The 26,664-nt window shown below is 45.5% G+C and overlaps 3 protein-coding genes and 1 long non-coding RNA gene across 8 annotated transcripts in view; 2 read left to right on the forward strand and 2 right to left on the reverse strand.

Moving 5' to 3' along the window:
- Positions 1-11,983, forward strand: kdm2ab (lysine (K)-specific demethylase 2Ab). Of its 2 annotated transcripts, none has more exons than XM_014199569.3 (23): positions 1-197; positions 1,069-1,107; positions 3,457-3,595; positions 3,804-3,882; positions 4,031-4,077; positions 4,181-4,359; positions 4,540-4,646; positions 4,829-4,922; positions 5,131-5,284; positions 5,389-5,504; positions 5,743-5,869; positions 5,955-6,265; positions 6,822-6,899; positions 7,048-7,299; positions 7,385-7,525; positions 7,744-7,833; positions 8,000-8,245; positions 8,392-8,424; positions 8,531-9,621; positions 9,749-9,912; positions 10,016-10,162; positions 10,392-10,607; positions 10,733-11,983. In XM_014199569.3, the coding sequence occupies exons 2-23, from the start codon at positions 1,072-1,074 to the stop codon at positions 10,912-10,914; spliced, it is 4,029 nt and encodes a 1,342-aa protein (XP_014055044.2). In that variant the 5' UTR covers positions 1-197; positions 1,069-1,071; the 3' UTR covers positions 10,915-11,983. The 2 variants fall into 2 exon arrangements, with proteins under 2 accessions (XP_014055044.2, XP_014055045.2); XM_014199570.3 differs by having other exon boundaries at positions 18-242.
- LOC106604677 (uncharacterized) lies at positions 2,870-13,158 on the reverse strand. Its single transcript, XR_014392307.1, has 5 exons — positions 13,045-13,158; positions 9,982-10,104; positions 4,762-4,907; positions 4,111-4,581; positions 2,870-3,570 (listed from the first exon to the last, which is right to left on the reverse strand). It is a non-coding gene; the product is annotated as an uncharacterized LOC106604677 (long non-coding RNA).
- On the forward strand, positions 12,965-22,004 carry ankrd13d (ankyrin repeat domain 13 family, member D). 3 transcript variants are annotated; one of them, XM_014199573.3, is made up of 16 exons: positions 12,965-13,250; positions 13,382-13,517; positions 17,498-17,622; positions 17,728-17,773; positions 17,915-18,058; positions 18,139-18,328; positions 18,464-18,530; positions 18,653-18,734; positions 18,818-18,879; positions 18,992-19,122; positions 19,249-19,406; positions 19,613-19,726; positions 20,410-20,582; positions 20,706-20,794; positions 20,915-21,148; positions 21,357-22,004. In XM_014199573.3, the coding sequence occupies exons 1-16, from the start codon at positions 13,167-13,169 to the stop codon at positions 21,418-21,420; spliced, it is 1,899 nt and encodes a 632-aa protein (XP_014055048.1). In that variant the 5' UTR covers positions 12,965-13,166; the 3' UTR covers positions 21,421-22,004. The 3 variants fall into 3 exon arrangements, with proteins under 3 accessions (XP_014055048.1, XP_014055046.1, XP_014055047.1); XM_014199571.3 differs by having other exon boundaries at positions 18,992-19,406; XM_014199572.3 differs by having other exon boundaries at positions 18,992-19,406; positions 20,760-20,794.
- The window catches only part of LOC106604676 (signal-transducing adaptor protein 1), a 10,614-nt gene continuing 5,953 nt past the window's right edge, over positions 22,004-26,664 (reverse strand). The window contains exons 2-10 of one of the 2 annotated variants that reach the window (XM_014199574.3): positions 24,341-24,412; positions 24,124-24,240; positions 23,940-23,996; positions 23,614-23,783; positions 23,390-23,521; positions 23,115-23,184; positions 22,821-22,923; positions 22,518-22,694; positions 22,004-22,401 (exon numbers count right to left, since the gene is read on the reverse strand). In XM_014199574.3, coding sequence (XP_014055049.3) covers positions 22,376-22,401; positions 22,518-22,694; positions 22,821-22,923; positions 23,115-23,184; positions 23,390-23,521; positions 23,614-23,783; positions 23,940-23,996; positions 24,124-24,240; positions 24,341-24,412 — 924 coding nt within the window. In that variant the 3' untranslated portion in view covers positions 22,004-22,375. The remainder of the gene's footprint in view (positions 22,402-22,517; positions 22,695-22,820; positions 22,924-23,114; positions 23,185-23,389; positions 23,522-23,613; positions 23,784-23,939; positions 23,997-24,123; positions 24,241-24,340; positions 24,413-26,664) is intronic. The other variant, XM_045718101.2, reaches the window with a different exon arrangement.

The following is a 26,664-nucleotide window of genomic DNA, read 5'->3' on the forward strand; positions in this document are numbered from 1 at the left end:
GATTAATAGAATCCGCCCTGTGTGTTTTGTGCTCAGATGAAAATGGCGTCCCGAAGCGATCGCTTTAACTTATCGCACAATAACAAACTACAAAGCTAAAATTATATAAAAATGGATACCAACTTCAAGGATAACCCATAAAAGCCGTTCTACAGGACAACGTATACACCACAACAACCCAAGGAGTTATTTCAGTGGTACAGTGAAAATAATAGCATTTTCCCAATAGTAAGCTAGATAATGTAAGTTACATGGCTAGCTAACGGTAGCTAGCTAGCGGGCTAACGTTCCGTGAATGAAGTCGCTAGCTATTGTACATATTTTTAAGAAATGCCCCACATAACTGTAGCTTAACACGGCTATTGTGTTCGAACAGGAGACAACCAGACACACACATGTATTCGCGAAAGTTAGCTAGTTAACGTTAGCTAACAACATTCTGGCAGCTAAGGTTCACTCTAGTCTAGCTAGCCAGCCAGCTAACAACAGCGTCTGCTGCAAGTCGGTCAGTTCTGTACCATAAGCCAAGAACAACCATCTAACTCACTGGTTTTGTTGCAAATAAAATTCGAATTTGTTATTAAACATTTTAGCTGTTTTTGGCAAAAGAATAACGTTAGTTGGCTATCAACGTTATCGTTTGTTCCTAGGGTTACGGGGCGGCAGGTAGCTTAGTGTCATTAGTGGCATTGGGCCAGTTACCTAAAGGTTGCTGGATCGAATCCCCGAGCTGACATGGTAAAAATGTCGTTCTGCCCGTGAACAAGGCAGTTAACACACTGGTCCCCGATACGCCGTCATTGTAAATAAGAATTTGTTCTTAATTAACTGACTTGCCTAGTGAAATAAAAAACCTAGCTAGCCTATATTAGCAACGTAGCCAAATTAACGTTAGTTGCTGATAACCAGCTAGTTAGGAGTTACGCTATTCATCAATAATCTTGTCGCCAACTATTGAACTATATCATTGTTGGACCTATATTATATGGCAAACTGTCAATCCAAGTGCCAGAACTCTTACCGGTATTTTATCTTCATATTCCTAAAACTGTCTCATTGCATACCTAGGTTATGGAAGACCAAAACCCTCGTTACAGCAAGCGCTTGGTAAGTAGCTAACGTTATTTTTTACCAGATACGTTTAGGCATGCTAACTTAACCAATATACTTCTGGAGTTGGCCAAGTTGCACCATTTTGCAAGTGTACAATAAAAAAATATTAGTTTCCTTAATCAAAACCACTGTTGCATCGTTAACGAGCTCAATCAATAGATAGTGTTGCTTATTTGTTGGCATGACGAAATACTGAATGTGTGGGTTCAATGTAGGTTCAAGTACACTAGTGTTGTTCTACTTGAAAATGCTTACTCGTGCACCTTATATTAGGCTTACCTTTTTTGTTCTCGTGCAGTGACTAATTTATAGCAAAGGACATCATTCAGTAAAATGTATTTTATAAATCCTTTTTACATCAGCAGTTGTCACAAAGTCCTTATCCAGATGCCCAGCATAAAACCCCAAGAGCAAAGGACATGTATTCAGTTGTGACAACCCACACACAGCTGTAGAACCATTAGGCCATTATAAGGGGTGTGATTTTGTTTTCTCTACTGTCATTTAAAACAATCCATAGAATTATAGATAATAATGGAATGTTGTCTCGTGTCTTTCAAACTGTGGTTAAATCAAGATATGAGAATGGATCAGTCCAGCTGAGTAGGAAACGACATGCTTGGTGTTTTGAGTAGAGATAGGGTTTGGGGGGGTGTGTTGTTGTGCTGGACCCATCTGTCTAGCCAAACTATGAGAGCATAGGGGGAATGGTCGTAGTACGATAAGCCCCTCCTGTGATGCCCACACGGACCATTAAGTGACCGAATGACTCATCTGCAAATCTTTCTGTTATGAATCTTTATAGGGCTGGGCGATATGGGCAAAAAATATCACAATATGTTACACATTTTTTTATGTTACGTTTTTGAATAATAAAAGTTCAACATTTGCTTGGAGTTGTGCATGACCCTATTTAGGTTGGCAACACATACATTGTAAGTGATTTCAATGGGGCTTTCACCATTCTGATTGTGTTATGCTGTTCAATCAAACTTCAACCAAAAGTTGATCTCATTTGAGTTAATTTCCACACTGCCATGTAGGGCTGCATGATATGGGCAAAAAAAATGAGGCCTTATTTTTAACCAAATATTGCTATTTAAATCAAAACACTTGGGTGAACTGTTGAAATCATGGAAATAGAAGGATTATTCTAACTCTATAGTTACAATGTAATAGTGGGCACTTCGAATACAGTGTTTGACAACAAATGAAAAGCCAGGGAGGCGTTTGTATGATTAAGAATTATAATACTATCAGGATCTCTATGGAGGTGTAATTGTGACAGGGTAGGAACCAAAGTGTTTACCAGGGGGGTGGCACCCTATAATCTTTGGCTACATTAAATGTTTTCTCTTCACTTATTTGTATCAGATTTAGAAGATACTGTTGTACGAACAACATGCTGATATAGGCCTACACCAGCACTGGTATCGGGGTGTATTAGCTAGCTATGTTTGCTCTGACTGACTCAATACATTTATTAGCTAGCTAGCATTTGCGGCTAACACAATTTATTTTAGCCACAACTTGCTAAGAAAAGGTAAACTAGCTGTTTGGAGACAGAAAGATGCACAAACTAATAGTATAATTATAGAATGTTTGTGGATTTATATTAAGTTCAGAGTGGAAAGCAGCATCGACGTTGTCGTTTTATATTTTGGATTTTATATTTGTAAATAATATCATCTTTGAGAAATGAACAATCAGCTAAATATAAGCTAGACAGTCGGAGAATCGAAACTTCCCAAAACAATTAATTTAGCAGTATTGTTTTTATTATAATGTTTGAACAAAATAACATAGCATTAGCCATGGCCACATGCATAGAATTGCTGGAAATTAGCTTTAAAACGGCTAAATTCTCTCAGCTTCAATGACAGAATATTTACAATTGCAGGATATTAACTTAAAAACTGCAAGATTCTCTCAGCTTTATGGCAAAATGTGTAGAATACAGGAAATTTGCTTTAAAACTGAAACAATTTCTCTCAGTTACATGGAGAAATTTGTAGAATTTAAGGAAATTTGCATAAGTATTAAAACATTTCTCTACACCGCCAAGATGGGGGCCTCTAAAATTGTCTCTGAAGTCCATATGGACTGATTGGGCCCATTGCCTCGCCCACCACCTAAGCCCCTTTTTGATCCAGAAAAAAACCTACATATTGTTGCATCTGCTGCATTGACCATGCAGACCAAAGAGTGAACGGTCTGCAAATGATCTCGTGGTCGAGCAACAACAACTGTGCTCCTTGAGTGGAAGCAATACTGTTACATATGCATGGGAGAAAATTCATTCAAAGTGATACAACAAGTTGAGTTTCTGCCTTGTGTCACTAGCGTACGGGGACGCGGCGGCGCTACCAGGATGACGGGATCTCGGACGATGAGATTGAGGGGAAGAGGACGTTTGACCTGGATGAGAAGCTCCAGAGTGACAGGTTCAACTCCTACCTGGTTAAACACATGGATGGAAAAGGTCAGGTCAAACCACGCTGTGATATCCCTTAGAGGCATTAACCATGTTTCTCTTATGTTGTGATGATCCTGACCTGTTTATTTATTTATAAATGTTTATTTATTTTTTTAATCTGGCAAAAATCATGGCCCTAATTATGGTGTGTTCTATTTTTTTGATTACTCTTGGTGTGCCTACCCTGCATTGTCTATAACATGTTTCTCTGCAGACTTCACATTCGAGTACATCCAGAGGGAGGGGCTGAGAGACCCTATCGTCTTTGAGAAAAAAGATGGCCTCGGCTTAGAGTAGGTCACGCTTCTTTCTAATTATCTAACCGACCTTCCTCACTGCATATCTGTGCCTGGATAGAAATATAACAGTTGGTTAACTCTCTAATTTTCCAGATGTATTTAATAACCTCTCTCTTTCGCTCTCTTGCTCTCATTCTTTCAGGATGCCAGACTCTGATTTCAGTGTGAGTGATGTCAAGCTGTTTGTAGGTAAGGTCCAAACTATGAACACTATGAACTCACAGTTGCTGATTTCAACTGATTTAACAGTGACTAATTCTCCCTGCCCTTTGCCTGTCTCCCTCTCTCATAGGCAGTCGGCGGATGGTTGACGTTATGGATGTGACCACTCAGAAGGGCATCGAGATGTCCATGGCCCAATGGCGGCGGTACTACGAGACCCCGCCCTCGGAGCGAGATAAGCTCTATAACGTCATCAGCCTGGAGTTCAGTCACACCAAGCTGGAGAACCTGGTGAAACGACCCGCCTCGGTAAGACACACGCAAACCAGAAAAACTTGTCAGACACCTCAGCTTGAAAGATATACACACGTAACACCAAACTATCACATGGCAAGCTTGGGAGTCTGACCATTGTAAACGCTGGGCTATCACTTCCACAGAGCCCTGGACAGTCAGTGATGTATGTCCTTACTGACCTTTTCTCCCCAGGTGGATTTGATAGACTGGGTGGACAACATGTGGCCAAGGCATCTAAAGGAGAGACAGAGAGACTCAACCAACTCCATAATAGAAATGCAGTATCCCAAAGTGCAGAAGTGAGTCCCGTACATTTACATGGCCTTCCTTCCTCATGTTCTCAACGATACATTTTACCCCATGCAGTGTTTGTGGGTGGAAGCGTGAGTTGATTGAATATAATGCCTTTATTACATTGTTTCAGTGCTGGTTGATGTTGGATGTAAAGATGTATTTTCTTCCCTCTATCTCTCTCTTTCAGGTACTGTCTGATGAGTGTCCAGGGCTGCTTCACAGACTTCCACGTTGACTTTGGCGGAACGTCGGTCTGGTACCACATCCTGCGGGGGGGAAAGGTGAGACAACACCCAGGAGAACTAGAGCCTTGATGTGTCACATTTGAATCGCCACAGAATTTAATAGACCATAATTTATCCCTGACCAAGATGGCTGCCATTATCAGCACATTCTAGAGTTATGAAGGTTTAAGACATATGCCAATTTAGTATTTTATTGTATCTCTGTCTATCCCACTCTTCAACCCTGACCTCTGACCTCCTGTAGGTGTTCTGGCTGATCCCGCCCACACCCCAGAACTTGGAGCTGTATGAGAACTGGGTGTTGTCAGGGAAACAGGGAGACATTTTCCTGGGGGACAAGGCCCAGGACTGTCAGAGGATAGAACTGAAGCAGGGATACACCTTCATGATCCCCTCTGGTACGTACACACACACACACACACTGAGACGTACCCTTAGACACACCCGGACACACACATACCAACACAAACATAATCTAACCTCCCCAACTGTTGACGTCTAGGCTGGATCCATGCTGTGTACACCCCTGAGGACACACTGGTGTTTGGAGGAAACTTCCTCCACAGCTTCAACATCCCCATGCAGCTCAACATCTACAACATTGAGGACCGCACACGAGTGAGTACCGTACCCTACTGCACACTGTAACACACTACGGTACCGTAAGACTCTATGGCACCGTACCGTAACACACTACTGTACCGCACTACTGTATGTATGGTAACGCACTACCGTACGGTAACGCTCTACTGTATTGCAGATCCATGAGTTTGGATGAGTACTTCTTGATTAGGGGGAAAAGGAATTGTTGACTTCCAATATCTCATGTGTACTGCTGTACTTGTCCCCTCTCCAGGTCCCGGCTAAGTTCCGATACCCCTTCTACTATGAGATGTGCTGGTACGTGTTGGAAAGATACCTCTACTGCCTGACCAACACCTCCCACCTCACCCCCGACTTCCAGAAGCACTCGCTTGGCGTTGGTGAGTACACAATTTCATATTTTTTGTCTCATTTGTTTCCCCCCTCTTTTCTCTCATTTTTAATTTCTGAGTTTATCCTTCTCAGGTCTGACCCGTGAAGACTCGGAGAACAAACTCAACGGCCACGTGAAAAACGGCACAGAGGAAAAGAAAGAGGGAGACGATGATGAGGAAGAAAAGGAGGAGGAAAGTGAGACCAAGGTCAAAATGGAAGAGTCTGATGACGATTCCTTCCCCCTTCCTGGTGCCACTAAGCCGGAGGTGAGAGTAAACCTGACTCCCCTGGAGCTGGAGGGGCTGTGGAACCTGCTGGGGAAGCTGGAGGAGCTGCCGGCCCACAAAAAGTGTGTCCCCGCAGGCATCCGTAATGCCCCCGCCCTGCTCCATGACATACGGGTGGGTACAATACACCAGTCTAGAATATAATATATTATTTAGCAGATGCTTTCATCTATAGCCACTTACAGTAGTGCGTGCATACATTGTATGGTTAGCCCCAGCAGGAATCAAACCCACGATCCTGAGGTCGCAAGAGCCATGCATTACCAACTGAGCTACACAGGACGTGTCTATGGCTGCACTAGCTATATACATCAGTCTATGGCTACGTTTCAATATCCACACTAGCATACAACTTCCAGTGCATGGCCAATAGCTTCATTCTAAATGGTATGCTACTGTAGATTTTGAAATGGTACCTATTAGTATCCAGCTGTCTGCATCCATTTGTAATCTGCTCAGTCAAGTCTTGCATGTTTTTTTTTTTATTTAACTAGGCAAGTCAGTTAAGAATAAATTCTTATTTTACAATTACGGCCTACCCCGGCCAAACCCTCCCCTAACCCGGACGACACTGGGCCAATTGTGCGCCATCCTATGGGACTTCCGATCATGGCCGGTTGTGATACAGGGAGACATGACCCTGACATGGCTAATGTTCTGCTGTTTTCAGGCTCTTCTGGAGGAACACTGCAACGATGACCCCAAGCTGTCTTACACCGGAAAGCCCATCGTCAAGTGGCCCAAGAGGGTGAGCCAGAGAGCACATGCCTCATACACACATTCAAACATCCACCTAACATACAGGTGTCATACATTTACTCACCAGAGTTAAGGTCTCAACAACACAGGGACAGACTAACTTTCTAACTTTCCGGTCTCCTCTCCCCCCTCCCCAGCCCTCGTGGTACCAGCCCCCTCCCCCCTCAGTGGTATACCGTCCTCGTCTCGCCATGCCCCACAAGGCCGTGGTCCCTCGCCGTGCCAAGCCCACCTCTATCTCGGCTCTGAGACGGAGGCGCGTGCGCTGCAAACACTGTGCAGCCTGCCAGAGGAAGGAGTGCGGCGAATGCAACTTCTGCAAAGATATGAGGAGGTTCGGAGGACCCGGGCGCATGAAGAAGGGCTGCATGATGCGGCAGTGTCTCGCTGTGAGTAGCCAGCGCAGTGGCTTCCTACTCAGAGAGAGGGAGAGGTGTGTGTAGTATATTGACCCTGGTCTCTCCCTGTCTCCAGCCTGGCCTGCCTAACTCAGCGGTGTGTGCTCTGTGTGGAGCGGGCCAGGGGAAGCAGGAGTGTTCAGACGCAAGCCCCTCCTCCACAACCCTCATGGAATGCTCCAACTGTGCTCAGATTGCCCACCCCGACTGCATCAAGGTGACCAGGCCTCGCACTAGCAGATACATGTATAGCTGTACTACAATCCACATGGAAAATCCTTCTTGTGCAACATACTTCCGTTACACATTTTCTTTACAATGTATGTATCCCACAAAACTCAAATGGCCCTTACTGATGATTGAGGTGTTATAGCTGTATATAACAGTCCTCTGTGTGTATGGCAGGTGTTATAACTGTTGTTAATTCTCTCTCAGGTTCCTGGGGTGGGCAGGATCAATAAGGACCTGCCCAGCTGCTGGGAGTGTCCCAAATGTTACCAGGGCAAAGAAGGCCCCTCATCGGAGGTACCCCAACATTACTCTTCCTCTCCCTTTCTCGGTCTGTGTCCCTCTCTCTGTCTCTCTCTCTCTCTTCCTCTATGTCCCTATAAGACAATACCCATCTACTCTATTGATACCCGTTTAGTGATCATGATGATGCCCCCTGTCTCACTCTCCCTCTCGGTCTCAGTCATCCAGCAGTGATGAGGACAGCACGGCGTCTACAGGTTCTCTCTCTACGTCAAATCATGTCCACCGAGAGGGGTTAGGAGATGGGGAGGCAGGCGGTGGGATGAGGAAGGGACGACGCGGCAGACCCCCCCTGACGTCCTCTCTGTCCCAGCGGAGAGCGCCCCCTCCCTCTCAGCGGCTGTTACTGCAGCAACAACAAAACCGGAAGAGAGCTGGAGCGCTGGAGTTAAGACTCAGGAAGAGGGTGAGAGATAGAGAGGGGGGGGGGGAGTTGCTAGAGTGCTTTTTGATTTTGGTTAGAGGTCTGTGTTAAAGCTCTACATCTATCGTACAATCATTCCTCACCACCAAGTAATCTCCTCTTAAACCTCTTCCTACTCTTTGTTGCAGATCAAACTGGAGCGCAGCAAAATCTTACAATCGGTAAGCACATGCAGTCCTATTTTAAAGCACAGTAATTCTCCAAACCAGTGCATGATTATTCAAACCCAAAGCACTGTTTAACCCATTTACCCATTATCCTCTACAGAAGCAGATGTTGTCTCTGGAGCGTTCTCCTAAGCTCCTGTGCTCCCAGGGTCTAGCCCACCTCCAGAGAGGGGTGTCTTCTCGCCTCCGCTCCCCTGTTGGCAGACTGTCCCGGGGCCGTGGGTCCTTCAGAGGCTCCTCTTACCGCTCCCCTACAGGGGCTCGCCTGCAGCCCCCCCAACCCTCCCTCAGCCTGGCCCCCGCAGGCAGGGGAGAGGGGCACAGGGAGCGAGGGAGTGGGAGAGGAGTACGGCTCAGAGGAGCAGCAGCAGGGAGAGGAAGAAGAGGACAGAGACACGGAGGAGCAGAGGAAGAGAGTGATAGCAGCAGTAGTAGCAGCAGCAGCAGCAGCAGCAGCAGCAGTAGTAGTAGTAGTAGTAGTAGTAGTAGTAGTGATGAGGAGAGGGAGAACGGCGTGCGGACCAGACGGAACAAAGAGAACCGACCACAGAGACGAGGAAGCGGAGCAGCCAAAGAAGATGAGGAAGAGAGTGAGGAGTCCAACCAAAACGGAGAAGAGATGGATGAAGACTGGAGGGAAGGAGGACAGGCCGCGGAGCCACCGACGGAGCCACCGGTCCTCGTAGTGTCGGACCTTAGCGACGACCTCATGAAGGGCTCGTATCTCACAGTAACCCTACAGCCGTCGAGGGCCAAACGTGATCCGGGGGCCATTGTCCCGAAACTGGAGGCTGCAGTCGCCCCCCGCCCTGCCCCTCCTGGCCAGAGTTGCATCCAACGCAAGAACCTGGCCCGACCACCCCTCAGGAACCACGCCCCAGACCCTTACGCTGCACCCTCGCACTCAGACACACACACACACACCAGGGGCAGCAGTACACACACACGGGGCTCCCATCCAGACGAGAGGAGAATGAGGCCAGGCAGACCAGAGAGAACAGACAACAGCGCTTCCTCCTCTCCTGTTCCTCTACGCCTCCCTCTGTCGGCTTTACAGGATGGGGGGAGGGAGGTGGCGAATGGAGGGAGCGAGCCGGGCTGTGAGAGGGAGGTGTGGGTATCTGTCTTCCGCTACCTGACTCGTACCGAGCTCTGTGTCTGCATGGCTGTCTGCAAGAACTGGCACAAATGGTAAGAGACAAAAACAATTTTTAATGCATCTTATATACACACACACTATGAACGTGTCTGCATGCGCAAGAGTGTATAGGAGCTCGATAACCAATTAAAACGTGTGTGTGTGTGTGTTCTCGTGTAGGAGCTTGGATAAGAGGCTGTGGATGCGGATCGATCTGAGCGTGTCTAAATCCATCAGTCCTCAGGCTCTGTCAGGTATTATCAAACGCCAACCAGTCACCCTGGACCTCTCCTGGACCTCCATCTCCAAGAAACAACTCACCTGGCTCATCAACCGCCTGCCTGGTACACACAATACACACACACACAGACATGCCACCAAACATGTCCTCACACACTTGGACTACTACTCACTCTGGAGATGTAACTTATTCTCTCTCCGGCTCAGGGTTGAAGGATCTCATGTTGTCTGGCTGTTCCTGGTCTTCAATTTCGGCTCTTAGCTCGCCCAGTTGCCCCCTCCTGCGCACACTGGACCTTCGGTGGGCCGACGGGATCAAAGACGGACAGATTAGGGACCTGCTCAACCCACCAGGTGAGACAACACATCCCGCCCCTTTCCTCCACCGTTTTCTGTTTTGAGTTAAATACTGTTTGGATAAATCCCTTGTCATACCAAATGAATTAGCTGTGTCCCGCTGGAGTCCACAGCAGACAGATATTTTCTCTTTTTTTCTCTCTTCCACTGCCTTCCTCCTGTCACCTCTTTCTCCCTCCCTCTCCCTGCCCTAATTCCTGTCCACCCCTACCCCATCGCTCTCTAGGTTGTGATAACCGCAGTCAGCTGAGGAACATGCAGTCTTTCCGTCTGGCGGGGCTGGAGATCAGTGACTGTACTCTGAGGCTGGTGATCAGACACATGCCCCTGCTGACCCGTCTGGACCTATCCCACTGTGGAGGCCTCACTGACCAGTCCATCAACCTGCTCACTGCTGTGGGCTCCTCCACACGCAACACACTCACCGAGCTCAACCTGGGGGGTAAGACTTGGACTCACGAGTACACAGCCACAGCTGAGACTTGGAGCAGTGCACACACACAATTGTGACTAGTACTTGATATTGAGTTGTTGTTAGTGTTGAGCCCCGGTCTCTCTATCTCCCAGGCTGCAGTAAGCTGACAGACTCGTGTCTGCGGTACCTCCGCCGGCTTTCCTGCCTCTCCCTGCTGGACCTGCGGGAATGCAAGAGTGTCTCCCGCAAAGCCTGCGAGGCCTTCATCTCTGAGCTGTCTGTCAACACCCTCTACTGCCTATCTGAAGACAAACTGATCCAGAGGATATCCTAGAGCCCGCCTCCTCTGTCTGGGACAGGGGATAAAGGGAGAGGTTGGGGACATCTGTGTGACAAGAGAAAAGACTGTTGGACAGGGAGGCTTAAAAGCACCTGCTGCCTCCTTCTGAAGGAAGCAGGAATGGGAAGCACTTAGTTACTGCACACTTAGTGGGAGCAGGATTTCTTTCCAGTTGTGTGTGTGTGTGTGTGTGTGTGTGTGTGTGTGTATATATATAGATATTTTTTTTTACTGAACCAGACAAGAGACTCAGGAGTTTGAGTTTAGGCGCCTACTCTGCATGATGAAGTTGGCGTGGGAAATGGACTCCATGATATGTGGAGGGGAGAGGTTAGGCGGGTTCTTATGAGGGTGGCAGGGGATTGTGGGGGTGGGTCAGTCATCCCAGATGGGGTTCTTCTCTTCACCCTGGGAGTTCTAAGGCTGTCTTTACTCAAAGGTGTTGGCTGTGGACTGACTAACTCCTCCAGGAGTACTCTGGTCAGGTCGCCCCACCCTGAGACAGAGGGGCGCAGACAAGGGATTTGGGGAAGGTGCGAGGGCAATCGATATGGTGACCAGACCACTCCTAAATAAGGGCGGGGTATGAATGAAATGGGGTGGAAGGGGCGGAGACAGGGTAAATGGCGCGATCTCAAACAACCGTTAGAATTCAGGTGCTATCACTCCCAAAACTTCCTGTTTTGTACAAATATCAGTCTATGACAACCGTCTCTATTCTAGGAAATACCCCTCATCCCACTTTGATGCATTTTCTGTTTCCCATGGATAAAATGTGAGTTCCCTTTACAGTTTATTTTTACTTGTTAAGACTCAGTGTATAAATGTAATATTTGCTGTCATTATTCTGTCCTGTTGCCCTTCAGTCTAGTGCTTCTGAGGGATCCTTCTTTCCTTCCCACCCTGCCACGTCTAAAAAAAGAATATAAATATATACTTTTGTGTAAATGTGTTTCCCTCTTTTAGATGACAAAAAAAATCCTGTAGCATTGTAATTATTTTCAGAAGCTTTTTTCACTTAATTTGTTATTAAATAAATTAAAAATAGAAAGTGAAAGGTTAACTGTGCCAGATGTATGTGATTTTTGGGTTGTTTGGCTGCTGTGTGCCGAGATTGTGAGAACGGGGACCACAAATGCACTCTGCAGAACCTCATGTCACAATGGGTTAATTGATAAAGAATACTTGAGTAATATGGTACATAGCTACTTGTCTTAGCCCAGTGATTTACAAATCTGAGCCTGGGGATCTTATCTACAGGTTGTGCAGGCTTTGGTTACGGTGTCAGGTGATTCGCAGTGTACATGTAATACCTATTTTTTTTATTGGGCGCAAAGAGCCCGTGGTCATCAGCTGGAGATTCTCACCATTGCCCCACAACTCTGCTTGGCATCTGGCATCAGAAGTGGGGATATAACAGTTGTATTCCCTTCAATGATTGTATGGCAACATGCATCACGCGCCTTTCCTTCCTCACCCACTCCAGCTGCTAGCAATAACCTGGAACTAAAGCGACGCTGAAAATGACGTGAAATATAAATAAATAATGTAAACTGGGGTGTGCATACTGTCTCAGCTGCTGCAGTCTGTTTTTGTTAAGAATACCGGACTGTGTAATAGTGGTTTGATGTTTCCAGAATGTTGGTGATTGGAATATGAACACCGACAAGGTATTTTGACAGCATCCGAATTGATATCGCTATCATCGGACGTATTATATACTCGAGTGATCTGGATGTGTATTCGAAATAGGCCGTATCTCGGTCTATTATTTTGACTGCACAGGATCAGAAAAAAACCCATCGCGAAAGCGAGTGGGTGATGATAGGGAGTTGTTTGCTAGTTAGCACATCAGCAGGACATGATACCGTCGTTTGTTACAAACAAACGGCATTGCTAGACTAGAAATGGACATGGTTAGACGTGCAATGTTAGCCATCTAGCTAACCAGCAAGATGGAATGGAAAATAAGTGCTGTCATATGTTCTTAGCCAGTTAGCCGCTTTCCTGGCTAATGGGTAGACGAGGGCTAGCTAGCTATGTATTTTAATCGGCACCTACTCCTAGCCTATTGCTAATTACTTTGCTAACTATTTACCCGTTTATAAAGTAGAATCTTGCTACCTTGCGGTTATTTTTTTTGTGCACGCGTCCTCACACGTCTCTTGAGAGAGAACAATTTTGCTGCTGCTGGAAGAGAAACGGTGAAAGCTGTATAGCAAGTTGCTAGCTACATTTGATAAACAATGGCTCAAGAGGCGTTTCCTTTTCATTTTCTGGTTTGGAACAACCAATACCTTGAGCTTGAACGGCAACTACAAAAAAACGAGGTAGGTCAACCTGGGGTAGCAACATACGTTTCTCTCTTTTCAACCGTTCACGTTTTGAGTTTGACAGCTTTGCGTCCCATACCGCACCGCTCAGAAGGCTTTCATGACACACCAGTGTTGTTCTTCCACAGGAGAATGTGGATCGCTTGGACCCGCGGGGGCGCACCCCGCTAGAGCTGGCTGTGTGTCTGGGCCACCTGGAATCAACCCGTGTGCTGCTCAGACACTCTGCAGACCCAACGCACTGCAACGCTCAGAGCTGGACTGGTGAGTGTATACACAGAGGAATGTATGGGAAGAATACAAATCGCCTGTTTCCTAAAACATATTGCTGTACATTTTTTTTGAAGGATACAGTGCCTGTAGAAAGTCCACACCCCCTTGAACATTTTCTTAAGTTACAAAGTGCAATTCAAATGCATTTGTCATTTTCTTTGTCAAGGATCTACCTACACACAAAAACGAATTTCAAAACTTTTTTTAATGTTAAGATTAATGAAGAATAAAACTCTAATACGGAGCATTCGGAAAGTTTTCAGACCCCTTGACTTTTTCCACATTTTTTGTTACAGCCTATTCTAAAATTGATTTAAGTCGTTTTTTTCCCATCATCAATCTACACACAATAATACCCAGCTTTATCATTATGGTGGAGTTTCTCCCACTCTTCTCTGCAGATCCTCTTAAACTCTGTCAGGTTGGATGGGGAGCGTTGCTGCACAGCTAATTTCAGGTCTTTCCGGAGATGTTCAAGTCCAGGCTCTGGCTGGGGCACTCAAGGACATTCAGAGACTTGTCCCGAAGCCACTTCTGCGTTGTCTTGGCTGTGAGCTTAAGGTCTTTGTCCTGTTGAAAGGTGAACCTTCGCCCCAGTCTGAGGTCCATTTGCGCTCTGGAGCAGGTTTTCATCAAGGATCACTTTGTACTTTGCTCTATTCATCTTTCCCTCGATCCTGACGAGTCTCCCAGTCCCTTCTGCTGAAAAACATTGCCACAGCATGATGCTAACACCACCATGGCTCAACGTAGGGATGGTGCCAGGTTTCCTCCAGACGTGATGCTTGGCATTCAGGTCAAGAGTTCAATCTTGGTTTCATCAGACTAGAGAAACTTATTTCTCATGGTCTGAGTCCTTTAGGTGCCTTTTGGAGAACTCCAAGCGGGCTGTCATGTGCCTTTTACTGAGGAGCGGCTTCGGTCTGGCCACTACTTTCAAGGTCTGATTGGTGGAGTGCTGCAGGATTTTTGTCCTTCTGGAAGGTTCTCCCATCTCGACAGAGGAACTCTGGAGCTCTGACAGAGTGACCATCGGGTTCTTGGTCACCTCCTTGACCTAGGCCCTTGTCCCCCGATTGCTCAGTTTGGCCAGGCTGCCAGCTCTAGGAAGAGTGTTGGTGGTTCCAAAACTTCCTCCATTTAAGAATGATGGAGGCCACTGTTTTCTTGGGGACCTTCAATGCTGCAGATCTGTGCCTCAACACAATCCTGTCTCGGAGCTCTACGATCAAATCCTTTGACCTCATGGGTTGGTTTTAGCGCTGACATGAACTGTCAACTGAGTAAAGGGTCTGAATACTTATGTAAATGTTATTTATTTATATACATTTGCAAAAATGTAAACCTGTTTTTACTACGTCATTATGAGGTATTGTGTGTAGATTGAGGAAACATTTTTATTTCATCCATTTTACAATAAGGCTGTAACCTAACAAAATGTGGAAAAAGCTCTGAAAACGTGCCAAATGTATTGTATACCTTGATTAGATTAGTATTCACCCCCCTGAGTCAATACATGTTAGAAACACCTTTGGTGTCTTCTTGGGTACATCTCATAAGTGCTTTGCACAACTGTATTGTGCAATATTTGCACATTATTCTTAAAAAAAAAAAATTCAAGCTCTGTCAAGTTGGTTGTTGATCAATACCATTTTCACGTCTTGCCTTAGATTTTAAGGCAATTAAGGTCAAGACTGTAATGAGCCCACTCAGGAACATTCAATGTCGTCTTGGTAAGAAACTCCAGTGTATATAAGGGAAACGGAGATACCTAGTCAGTTGTACAACTGAATGTCTTCAATTGAAATGTGTCTTCCGCATTTAACCCAACCCCTCTGAATCAGAGAGGTGCGGGGGGCTGCCTTAATCGACATCCACGTCTTCGGCTCCCAGGGAACAGTGAGTTAACTGCCTTGCTCGGGCAGAACGACAGATTTTATCCTTGTCAGCTCAGGGATTCTATCCAGCAATCTTTTGGTTACTGGCCCAACGCTCTAACCACTTTGGCCTTGTTTTTTAGGTTATTTTCCTGCTGAAAGGTGAATTTGTCTCTGTGTCTGTTGGAAAGCAGACTGAAGTTGAACCAGGTTTTCCTTTAGGATTTTGACTGTGCTAAGCTCTTCCGTTTCTTTCTATCCTAAAAATCTCCCTAGTCCATGCCGATGACAAGCATACCCACAACATGATGCAGCCACCACCATGCTTGAAAATTTGAAGAGTGGTACTCAGTAACGTTGTGTTGGATTTGCCCCAAACATATCACTTTTGTATTCAGGACATAAAGTTAATTTCCTTGCTACATAATAGTTTTACTTCAGTGTCTTATTGCAAACAGGATACATGGTTTGGAATATTTGTTATTCTGTACAGGCTTCCTTGCTTTCATGTCGTAATTTAGCTTAGTATTGTGGAGTAACTGCAATGTTGTTGATCCATCGTCAATTTTCTCCTGTCACAGCCATTCAACTCTGTAACTGTTTTAAAGTCGCCATTGGCCTCATGGTGAAATCCCTGAGCGATTTTCTTCCTCTTTGGCAACTGAGTTTGGAAGGACCCCTGTAGCTTTGTAGTGACTGGGTGTAATGATACTGTCCAAAGTGTAATTCATGTCTGTTTTTTTACCCATTTATCAATAGGTGCCCTTTGCGAGGCATTGGAAAACCTCCCTGGTCTTTGGTTGAATCTGTGTTTTGAAATTCACTGTTCGACTGAAGGAACTTAAAGATAATTTTACTTGTGGGGTAAAGAGATGAGGTAATCATTCAAAAATCATGTTAAACACTATTATTGCACTGAGTGAGTCCATGTAACTTGTGGCTTTTTAAGCACATTTTTACTCCTGAACTTATTTAGGCGTGCATAACAAAAGGTTTGAATACTTATTGATTCAAGACATTTCGGCTTTTCATTATTAAGGTATTACTAAAAACATAATTCCACTGTTATTATAGGTTATTGTGTGTAGGCCAGTGACACACAATCTAAATGTAATCAATTTTAAATTCAGGCTGTAACAACAAAATGTGTAAAAAGTCTAGGGGTGTGACAACTTTCTGAAGGCACTGTATGTATGGGCGACAGAGGAAGGGGTAGTCATTCAAAAATCATGCCAACTCTTATTTCCATATAACTTATTATCTGATTTGTTAAGCCAAATCTGACTTCTGTGTTCAATCTGGAGGCGGAAAAAATGTACACCTGGTTAGTCAAGGTGCTGGCTAGCGGAGTAGAACACTTGAAAAAGAAAAGGAGAGCCTTGCACTCTCGGAGCTCAGACGCAATTTAATAATGTTTCGACAGACAAGCTGTCCTCATCGTGGTATAATGACAAACATTGCGGGTCACTAATTGATATAGAGTTTGAAAGTACACACACACAGGTATCTGTAATCATGGCCAGCTCTGGCTTGATTTCATTGGTCGATTTACAGATATAAATAGAACATATAAAAAAGCATGAATGGATATTGATCACAGATACAATGTGGCTACGTAGGCCTACAAACATTATTTACAATGGATATCGAAAACACAGTCACAAGAAGGACTTCAGATCAAACTCTATGTTGAGACCAAAGGGTGCAAGGGCTTTCAAACTCTATATAAACGAGTGACTCACCGTGTTTGTCATTATACCCTGATGAAGACCGCTTGGCTGTGGAAACGTTGTTACATTATTGCGTCTTGAGTGTGGGGCTCTTTTTTTTTCGTTTTCAAATTTGACTTCTGAACTTCCCTAAACAAAGCGGGTGAATACTTATGCAACTAATTATTTTATAACATGTTTATTATTTAGTCAAATGTATTTTCACTTTGTTATTATGGAGTATTTTGTGTAGGTCAATGACAAAACATTACAGTTAAATCTATTTCACTCCCACTTTGTAACGCAACAAAATGTGAGAATTTCAATTAAGTGTAGACTTTCTGTTGGCACTGTGTGTGGGTTGATGGCGTGTGTCTATGTCCAGTTTTGCAGGAGGCAGTGAGCACAGGGGATCCTGAGCTTTGTCAGCTGGTGCTGCAGTATAGAGACTTCAAGCGAGCCACAGAGAGACTGGCCGGCATCCCAGAACTGCTCAGCAAGCTAAGACGGGTAAGGTAACACTTTGCGTTCATCGCTTCAGCCATATAACAAACACAGGTAGCACACCTGTCAATCACATATCTGAAACTCACGATGCTGTGTCACCTCTTTCAGGCTCGGGATTTTTACGTGGAGATGAAATGGGAGTTCACCAGTTGGGGTGAGTGTGTGTGTGATCGTGAAGGGCTCATATCTGCTCACAGTGGTCGGTTTCAGCACCAGATGAACAGATCCCAGTTATACTGTCACTGTGATTCACTGAAGTGTTTACGGTGGTTAACCCCCCCCCCCAAACTCTCAGTCCCCCTGGTCTCCAAGGTGTGTCCCAGTGATGTGTACCGCGTATGGAAGAGTGGCTCGTGTCTGCGGGTGGACACCACTCTACTGGGCTTTGAGCACATGACCTGGCTCAAGGGCCGTCGCAGCTACATCTTTAAGGGCGAAGGTATGACACTGGTGGTATGGTTTCCATAGTGGTTGAATGGTGAATGTGTGCCGTCTCCATGGTAATGTGTGTTTCTATAGAGAATGGCGCTGTGGTGATGGAGGTGGACCATGACAAGCAGGTGGTGTACACAGAGCCTCTGTCTCTCTCCCTGCGGGACGCTCCATCTCTCCTGGCTGCCATGCTGCCCACCCAGGAGAACACTGCCCAGAGACTCACCTCCCCTATCGTCTCCACACACCTCAACACACGCAACATCGCCTTCGAGAGGTAACCCACACACACATCGTCTTCACACACACCTCAACACCCAACTTCGCCTTCGAAAGGTAGCTACTTCACACACAACATACTCACCTACCTGGTCTGTCTTCTAATTCTTCTCTCCTGCTCTTTGCTGCACAGGAACAAGTCTGGCATTTGGGGCTGGCGCTCTGAGAAAAGTGAGTTAGTCAGTGGCTACGAAGCCAAGGTGAGCCCAGAGACACCATTGGTCTTGAAAAATGTTTCTAATAGAAAGTGTTTCTTGGCGTTTAAAAAAACAACATTTTATTGATTTACTGAATCATGTTTTTTCCTTTGGTTTGTTTTCAGGTGTACAGCGCCACTAATGTGGAGTTGGTGACCCGATCAAGAACAGAGCACCTGTCGGACCAGGACAAGTCAAAGAGCAAAGGTACACACAGAACACTCTTATGTTTTATTTGGTCATAGTGTACGTACAGGCACAGCATGATTCAATCTCTCCTGTCCTCCCAGGCACAAAGACTCCTCTTCAGTCCTTCCTTGGGATAGCTGAGCAGCATACTGCTCCTAATGGGGTGAGTTTCAGAAGGACACCTCCACCTCATATTATATGTGGTGGATAGATGCTTTGATGGACTGACTGACTGGATGTGGTCAATGATGTGTCTCTCTTCCCATGTCTCTCAGAGTAATGTTTCTCAGTGTGCCAGCCCCCATAACCCCACAGCCATCACCGCTGAGGAATACTTTGACCCAGAGTTCCAACTCAATGAACGAGACATCGGACGCCCCGTGGAGCTCACCAGCAAAGTCCAGAGGTACCGCTGTTGCCATGGCAACAGAGAGCCGGGATCACCGTCGTCATGCTTGGACAAGCACAATATCACCGCCATGTTTAATGCAAGTGTCTCTATTTTTCTCTCTCTGTCTCTCTCTCTCTTTAGGTTTAAGGCCCATCTGTGGTTGAGTGAGGCTCACCCTCTGTCATTGGCTGAGCAGGTCACGCCCATCATTGACCTCATGGCCATCTCCAACGCCCATTTTGCCAAACTACGTGACTTCATCACTCTGAGCCTGCCCCCCGGCTTCCCGGTCAAAATAGGTGAGGCTTAATCTCAAACTGACCCCTAGTCCCGACCTTCTAGGAAGGATCTGAAACAGAGTCCCAAAGAGAAGACATGGAGAGGAGCAGGTGCTATCAGAAGAAAAAGGACACGCTTTACAATTTAAGCTTAAACAAAGTGACAAGAGTTTGAAGATCTCCCCTTTCTCTTTCTCTCTCTCTCTCTCTCTCTCTCTCTCTCTCAGAGATCCCTCTGTTCCATGTGTTGAATGCCAGAGTGACCTTCAGTAACCTGTGTGGCTGTGATGAGCCTGTCAGCTCGGTTACTGTACACACACCCGAGGAGGCCCCCGAAGCTGGTAACCACACGCAACACACACTAAAGGGCTATTTCTACCCTACGGAGACGGACCCTACGGAGTGTAGTGCAGTGTCGCAATGACGTTTTTCCTCCCCAAAAGGGGGCAGCTCCTTGTAGTGCGCGCCAATGTTCTACGTAGTCCTGTGCCCCGTGAATGCTTTTAACGCGCCGCATCATTCCTTGCGTAGCCATGGGGGAAGTGTTGTGTATATAATCTCAGCAACTGTTCAGACAATAAACCAAACAACATTGTAGCCTTAATTAGAATGTATTTTGTTTAGAAGTAATAACTATTTTCTCTGTGACCAAAACATGACATTCTATTTTTAGCTGAGTGAATACATAGGAGCAGCATATGACATTTCGATAATGTTGTAGGTTACACCGGCAAGTTTAAGAATATTTGCCAGGGCATATGATTTAATAATAAATCTGATTGACATGTGAAACAATGTGGGAAGGCTAGCTATCTTGTAGTGTTTAGCCAACTTGCTAGCTTGGGAAGACGAGACTCTTCTTTTGCTTTCACAACAAATGAGAAGACAACAAGAACCTCTGATGCCCCCTTGTGAATGTTGCTATTTGGGAGTCTGGATGGGTGAGGCATCGTGTTACCAAAAGGTGCACGTTGCTCGAAAGAAACGTGTGTGGAAACGTATCTCCCTGTCCCTCTGCTCCCAGGGCAGACCCTGCGTCCATTTCACTGCGAGGTGGACCCCTCCGTATTTGAACCACCCCCAGACTACACCACGCTTGGTCCGGGCCGCAGCGAGCCAATGAGAGACGAGGACGATAACTTGCTGCAGTTTGCCATCCAGCAGAGCCTATTGGACGCAGGGACAGAGAGCGACCAGGTGAGACAGGAAATAATCATGGTTTACTGTTAATAGAAGTCATTGATCCACAAATTAAATATTTATCAGCTTTAGGTTTTCATGACGATTGCCACGGAAGTTCAGTAAAATCTCTCTCTGTAGGTGACTATATGGGAGGCTCTGACTAACAGTCGTCCTGTTTCTGGGCAAATACAGTCACCCCTGTACGAGGACGACTCTCAGCTGGAGAGGTGAGAAAAGTGTCCATACATACCTCCTTTTCACCTTGTTCATGTCTGATAATATTTTATAAGGCTTTCACTCTCTGGCATTAGCTTTTAAACCGTCATCCCGCTACCTCTCTCTGATAGGGCCATCCAGGAGTCCCTGTCGATCTCATTGGCTGGTGGTGAGGAAGGAGAGCCTGCAGATCCTGCCCCTCCCCTGTCCGTCTCGCCGTCGCACCCCGGAGCCTACTCCCCTCCCTCCTACAGCTCAGTGGCTGAGCCACGGTTGCCGGGGTCATTTCCCGGGGCAAACAGCTTTGACGAGCAGCTACGCATCGCCATGGAACTCTCGTGCAGGGAACAGGAAGAGATGGACAGGTGTGAGAGGGATGAGTGCTTGTAGGGTTTCTTTCTCTGATCATCCATTGTTTTCTGACCAGGGAAAGGGATGAGGATAGGAACCCGTTCTAGAGTATTTGAACACAGCCATGCAGAGTGGGATTATAAGGATGGATGAGGAAAGGATTTGGGGAGCTTGATTGCCAGTTTCCGGGATCTAATGACTTAATTCCGTTTCCTGTTACAGGGCGAGGCAGGAGGAAGAGGATGAGCTGGAGAGGATCCTTCAGCTGTCACTTTTAGAGAAGTAGCCACGTGTCTTGATTGGGGAACAAACATGTTAAGTTATTGTTTTAGTTTTTTTACCCTGCAATGTTAAATTATTATTTTATTGTTTTCATTTATGATGTCTTAATAATTGGGCATTAGGAGAGTATGGGACCAGACTGCAGGGAGGGAGGTAGGGAGTTAAAGATGCTACTGGCCTCAAGGTGGGTAAAAGCAATCTGGTGGAAACTACTTTCCATTCACCAGTGGGCACCTGCTCTATTTGCTGTCACCAGTCCAGTGGGAAGGGTTGTTTTGAGAGATGAGGGTCACTGGGAGGGAGAGATGGTAAAACTAGCAGTGCTGCTGTGAGAGTGCACTTAAGGCCCTGAATGGATGGAGAGAACACTTTTATTTAGCTTTATTTTTCACAACCCAGCTGTCATTGAGTGATAAGTCCTTTAACCTTTCACCTATGATACAAACTGATAATAGTGATATGATTTTAAAAATACTGATATATATAAGATAATTGTTGATAAAAAATATATTGTAATGGTTGAAACACAATTATGCTGGTTGACTCCTGCGTGTGACTTGGAAAATAAATGTATTCAATGGTCCTGAAGCATTTGTGTGGTAGTTTATTTCAGGTGTGTGTGTGTGCGTGCGTGCAAAGGTCAGAAGCTGATAATTCAGATATCTAGGCCAGTGTTAATCTTTGTGCTAATTTTTAACTGGAGCCAAGCATGAGCTCTAAAACAAAAAGTGCATTTACTATAGTGTACACATCTTTACAAGGATGATTGACAGGTTGTTTCCTCGCCAACGTGACATTTGGGTACAAAACCACTGTGAAATAAAACCTTGCTCGATGCTATAGATCAAGTGTGTTCATTCGTGACAATGTTGCTCTGTGTGTGATTTTTGTGTAGTGTGTGAAAACTGTTCCCCTGTGTAGGTCTGTTTTATCCCCTTCGGTACTGCTGTGTGGAGCTCCTAATCCAGGTCTTCAGGTCTGGGGTCTGGAGAGACGAAAACAGAGAGTAGAGACGGACTGAAGAGAACTTACAAGTCTGAGACTGCAGCCACATCTATTGTAAACATACTGATGCTCTGAAGTTGATTGTGACCCACACACCTGGGGTTAATACTTCATCTGCGTCCTGATATTCGTTTCCTGCCTCTTTGGCTTTGGTTGGGAGTTTGGGAAAGGAGGGAGGGGTGCTCCCTTTCGGGGACTTTGTGTGGATCATCGGTGCCACTCTCGCCCGGGGGACCGTTTTGGGTGGAAAACAGGGCAATGCGAGTGGCAAATCTGATGGGCACAGGTCACAAGTTACACACCCTGTACAATACAGGAGTAATGATAGGATTGTTATGGGGATAAGTTTAGCCTTCAGTGGTGAGTCATCTTATTTGTGGTGTTGTGACGCTCTCTCACCAATGCAGGTGTCGTAGGTCTGGGGAACCAGGTATGGGTGCAGACGGAACTCTGTCGCCTTCAGGAAGTGATCTAGCACTGCCCCCAGGGAAGGGACAGTCACCTGATGAAACGGACAGACATTAGGATGTTACCTCATATCAGAAGCAGATATCGCACAAACTTGAAGGGCTGTCAAGACACCAAGCATATACAGAGTGTCGTCTCATATCAGTGCTGTGTTTTGAGCCCATCCAGATGGGATGAGAGTCAGACATTCAGTACAAGGAATCAGGCTGCAGGAGCAGGACTCACCGGGGCATCTAGTTCTATGATGAAGCCTGTGTCTATGGAAAGCACTTTGTAGTTCTTCATCACTGGGCCACTGAAAGATAAGAGTCTGGTAAATCTCAAGAGTACTCTGTCTCCTCTCTACTCCCTCAGCCAGAGACACTGTTGTACGATGGGGCTAGGGTGCTGTTGTCAATAAAGGCTTGTTTAGTGAAGGGGGGAGAAACTTGAGGCCTGTAAGTTACAGGGTGTTGGAGTTCTGGGTTAAAGGTCAGGGGTGAGATGTTTAAGTTCAAGACCTGGGGTAGTCCTGTCTCAAGGTGATGGCGTAGTTAGTGTTGTCAGTCGAGGGGCGGAGAATGATGCTGCCGTACTCTGTGTTCTCCTTCAACATCTTCTCTGCCTTCTGTCGAGACACAGGAAAGAAACAGCTGGAGAGAGGAGAAGAAAAGGAGGTTGAGAGGAGACTAGATAAAATGCATTTTTGTATCAAAATAATGAATAGAAACATGGCAATACTCACGGGGGGATTCCAGAGAGGGCGTCGTCATATGTGTCGCCTGAGGAGGGATGGATATGGTAGGTGTAAGGCAGGGGAGAAAGTGGGGCCTGTCTCTTCTTCTCCTCAGACAGAACCTCTTCCAGCCTCAGCATCTGACCTGGGAGCAGCTGCAGGTTACTGGGGATCTCCTTCTACAGGGCACATCATCAAAGAAATTGCAAGCTTATATTTACTTTGCTCTTTAGTTTAATCTAGAAGTTCTCTGTTCTTACTTCACTCTCAGGAAAGTGGGTCAGAATGAGTATTTAACCCTGACAGCCCAACGTGTGTGTGTGTTACATACTCACAGTGGCCACAGTCATGATGAAGCCTCTCCACTCCTCTCCTGTGTTGGGGTTATCCACCTAGATCAGATATCAACAGATACCTGTCTCGTAAATCTGCAGGATTATGCAACCACTTTATGGCTATTGCCAGTAACACGTTCTGATCAGGAGTGGCAATAACTTGACTGAATGTAACATAAATTACCTTTAGCCGCACTTCCTCATTGGTCAGGGTGAGAGTGTAGATGGTTGACCTGTTGTTTTGATAAGGAGAATCCATCGACATCGACTTCAACATCTGAAGGTCCAGTTTCTCTGAGTACTGATAGGGAATTACGTATCTGATTAGTCAAGCCAGAGATAGATTCCAACACTTGATACAATACAACCGAGACATTAGATGAGTGCAGCTATTCTCTTACTGTGTCATGCATCTCGTCTGTGTACAGAAAGATTGTAGATCCACGGAGCTCCCCATAAAAGTTCTTAAATTCCTGGAAAAGGCCAAACCAGATTCAACATGAAGTCCATTGCTCTACAGTTGCAGAAACATGCCCAAATGAGTTGATTTACTTTGTATACTTTACCAGTCAAAAGTTTCTACATTGTAGAATAATACTAAAGACATCAAAACTATGAAATAACATATATGGAATCATGCTGTAACCAAAAAAAAGTGTTTTATATTTGACTTTCTTCAAAGTAGCAAATCTAAGCGTTTATGACAGCTTTGTACACTCTTGGCATTCTCTCAACCAGCTTCATGAGGTAGTCACCTGGAATGCATTTAAATTAACAGGTGTGCCTTGTTAAAAGTCAATTTGTGGAATTGATTTCCTTCTTAATGCATTTGAGTCAATCAGCTGTGTTGTGACAAGGTCGGGGTGGTGTACAGAAGTAGCTCTATTTGGTAAAAGACCAAGTCCATATTATGGCAAGAACAGCTCAAATAATCAAAGAGAAAGGACAGTCCATCATTACTTTAAGACATGAAGGTCAGTCAATCAGGAAAATTTCAAGAACTTTCTAAGTTTCTTCAAGTGCAGTCGCAAAAACCATCAAGCGCTATGAGGAAACTGGCTCTCACGAGGACCGCCACAGGAAAGGAAGACCCAGAGTTACCTCTGTTACAGAGGATAAGTTCATTAGAGTTAACTGCAACTCAGATTTCAGACCAAATAAATGCTTTTATTTTTATTTATTTTTTATTTCACCTTTATTTAACAAGGTAAGCTAGTTGAGAACAAGTTCTCATTTACAACTGCGACCTGTCCAAGATAAAGCAAAGCAGTGCGACACAAACAACAACACAGAGTTACACATGGAATAAACAAGCGTACAGTCAATAACACAATAGAAAAAAGAGTCTATATACAGCTTCACTGTGTTCAAGTAACAGACATATCTCAACATCAACTGTTCAGAAGAATGAGTGAATCAGGCCTTCATGGTCGAATTGCTGAAAAGAAACCACTACTAAAGGACACCAATAATAATAAGAGACTTGCTTGGGCCAAGAAACACAAGCAATGGACATTAGACCGGTGGAAATCTGTCATTTGGTCTGATGAGTCCAAATTTGAGATTTTTGGTTCCAACCACTGTCTTTGTGAGACGCAGAGTAGGTGAACGGATGATCTCCGCATGTGTGGTTCACACCGTGAAGCATGGCGAAGGAGGTGTGATGTTGTGGGGGTGCTTTGCTGGCGACACTGTCTGTGATTTATTTAGAATTCAAAGCACACTTAACCAGCATGGCTACCATAGCATTCTGCAGCGATATGCCATCGCATCTGGTTTGCGCTTAGTGGGACTATCATTTGTTTTTCAACAGGACAATGACCCAAAACACACCTCCAGGCTGTGTAAGGGCTATTTGACCAAGGTGGAGAGTGATGGAGTGCTGCATCAGATGACCTGCCCTCCACAATCACCCAACCTCAACCAAATTGAGATGGTTTGGGATGAGTTAGACCGCAGAGTGAAGGAAAAGCAGCCAACAAGTGCTCAGCACTGTCAAACGCCCCCTAAAACACTTCAGCGAGCAGGCCTTTCTAATCGACCTGCCCCGGGTATCCTGGAAGGATATTGACCTCATCCCGTCGGTAGAGGATGCCTGGTTATTCTTTAAAAGAGCCTTCCTCATCATCTTAAATAAGCATGCCCCATTCAAAGAAAACTTGAACCAGGAACAGATATAGCCCTTGGTTCTCTCCAGACCTGACTGCCCTTGACCAGCACAAAAACATCCTGTGGCGTACTGCATTAGCATCGAATAGCCCCCGTGATATGCAACTTTTCAGGGAAGTTAGGAACCAATATACAGTACACAGGCAGTTAGGAAAGCAAAGGCTAGCTTTTTCAAACAGAAATTTGCATCCTCTAGCACAAACTCAAAAAGGTTCTGGGACACTGTAAAGTCCATGGAGAATAAGAGCACCTCCTCCCAGCTGCCCACTGCACTGAGGCTAGGAAACACTGTCACCACCGATAAATCCACAATAATTGAGAATTTTTCTACGGCTGGCCATGCTTTCCACCTGGTTACCCCTACCCCGGTCAACAGCCCTGCACCCCCCACAGCAACTCGCCCAAGCCTCCCCCATTTCTCCTTCACCCAAATCCAGATAGCTGATGTTCTGAAAGAGCTGCAAAATCTGGAACCCTACAAATTAGCCGGGCTAGACAATCTGGACCCTCTCTTTCTAAAATTATGTGCCGAAATTGTTGCAACCCCTATTACTAG

Source organism: Salmo salar, chromosome 05 (genome assembly GCF_965601325.2).
Source record: "Salmo salar chromosome 05, fSalSal1, whole genome shotgun sequence".
In the NCBI taxonomy this organism is placed as follows: domain Eukaryota; kingdom Metazoa; phylum Chordata; class Actinopteri; order Salmoniformes; family Salmonidae; genus Salmo; species Salmo salar.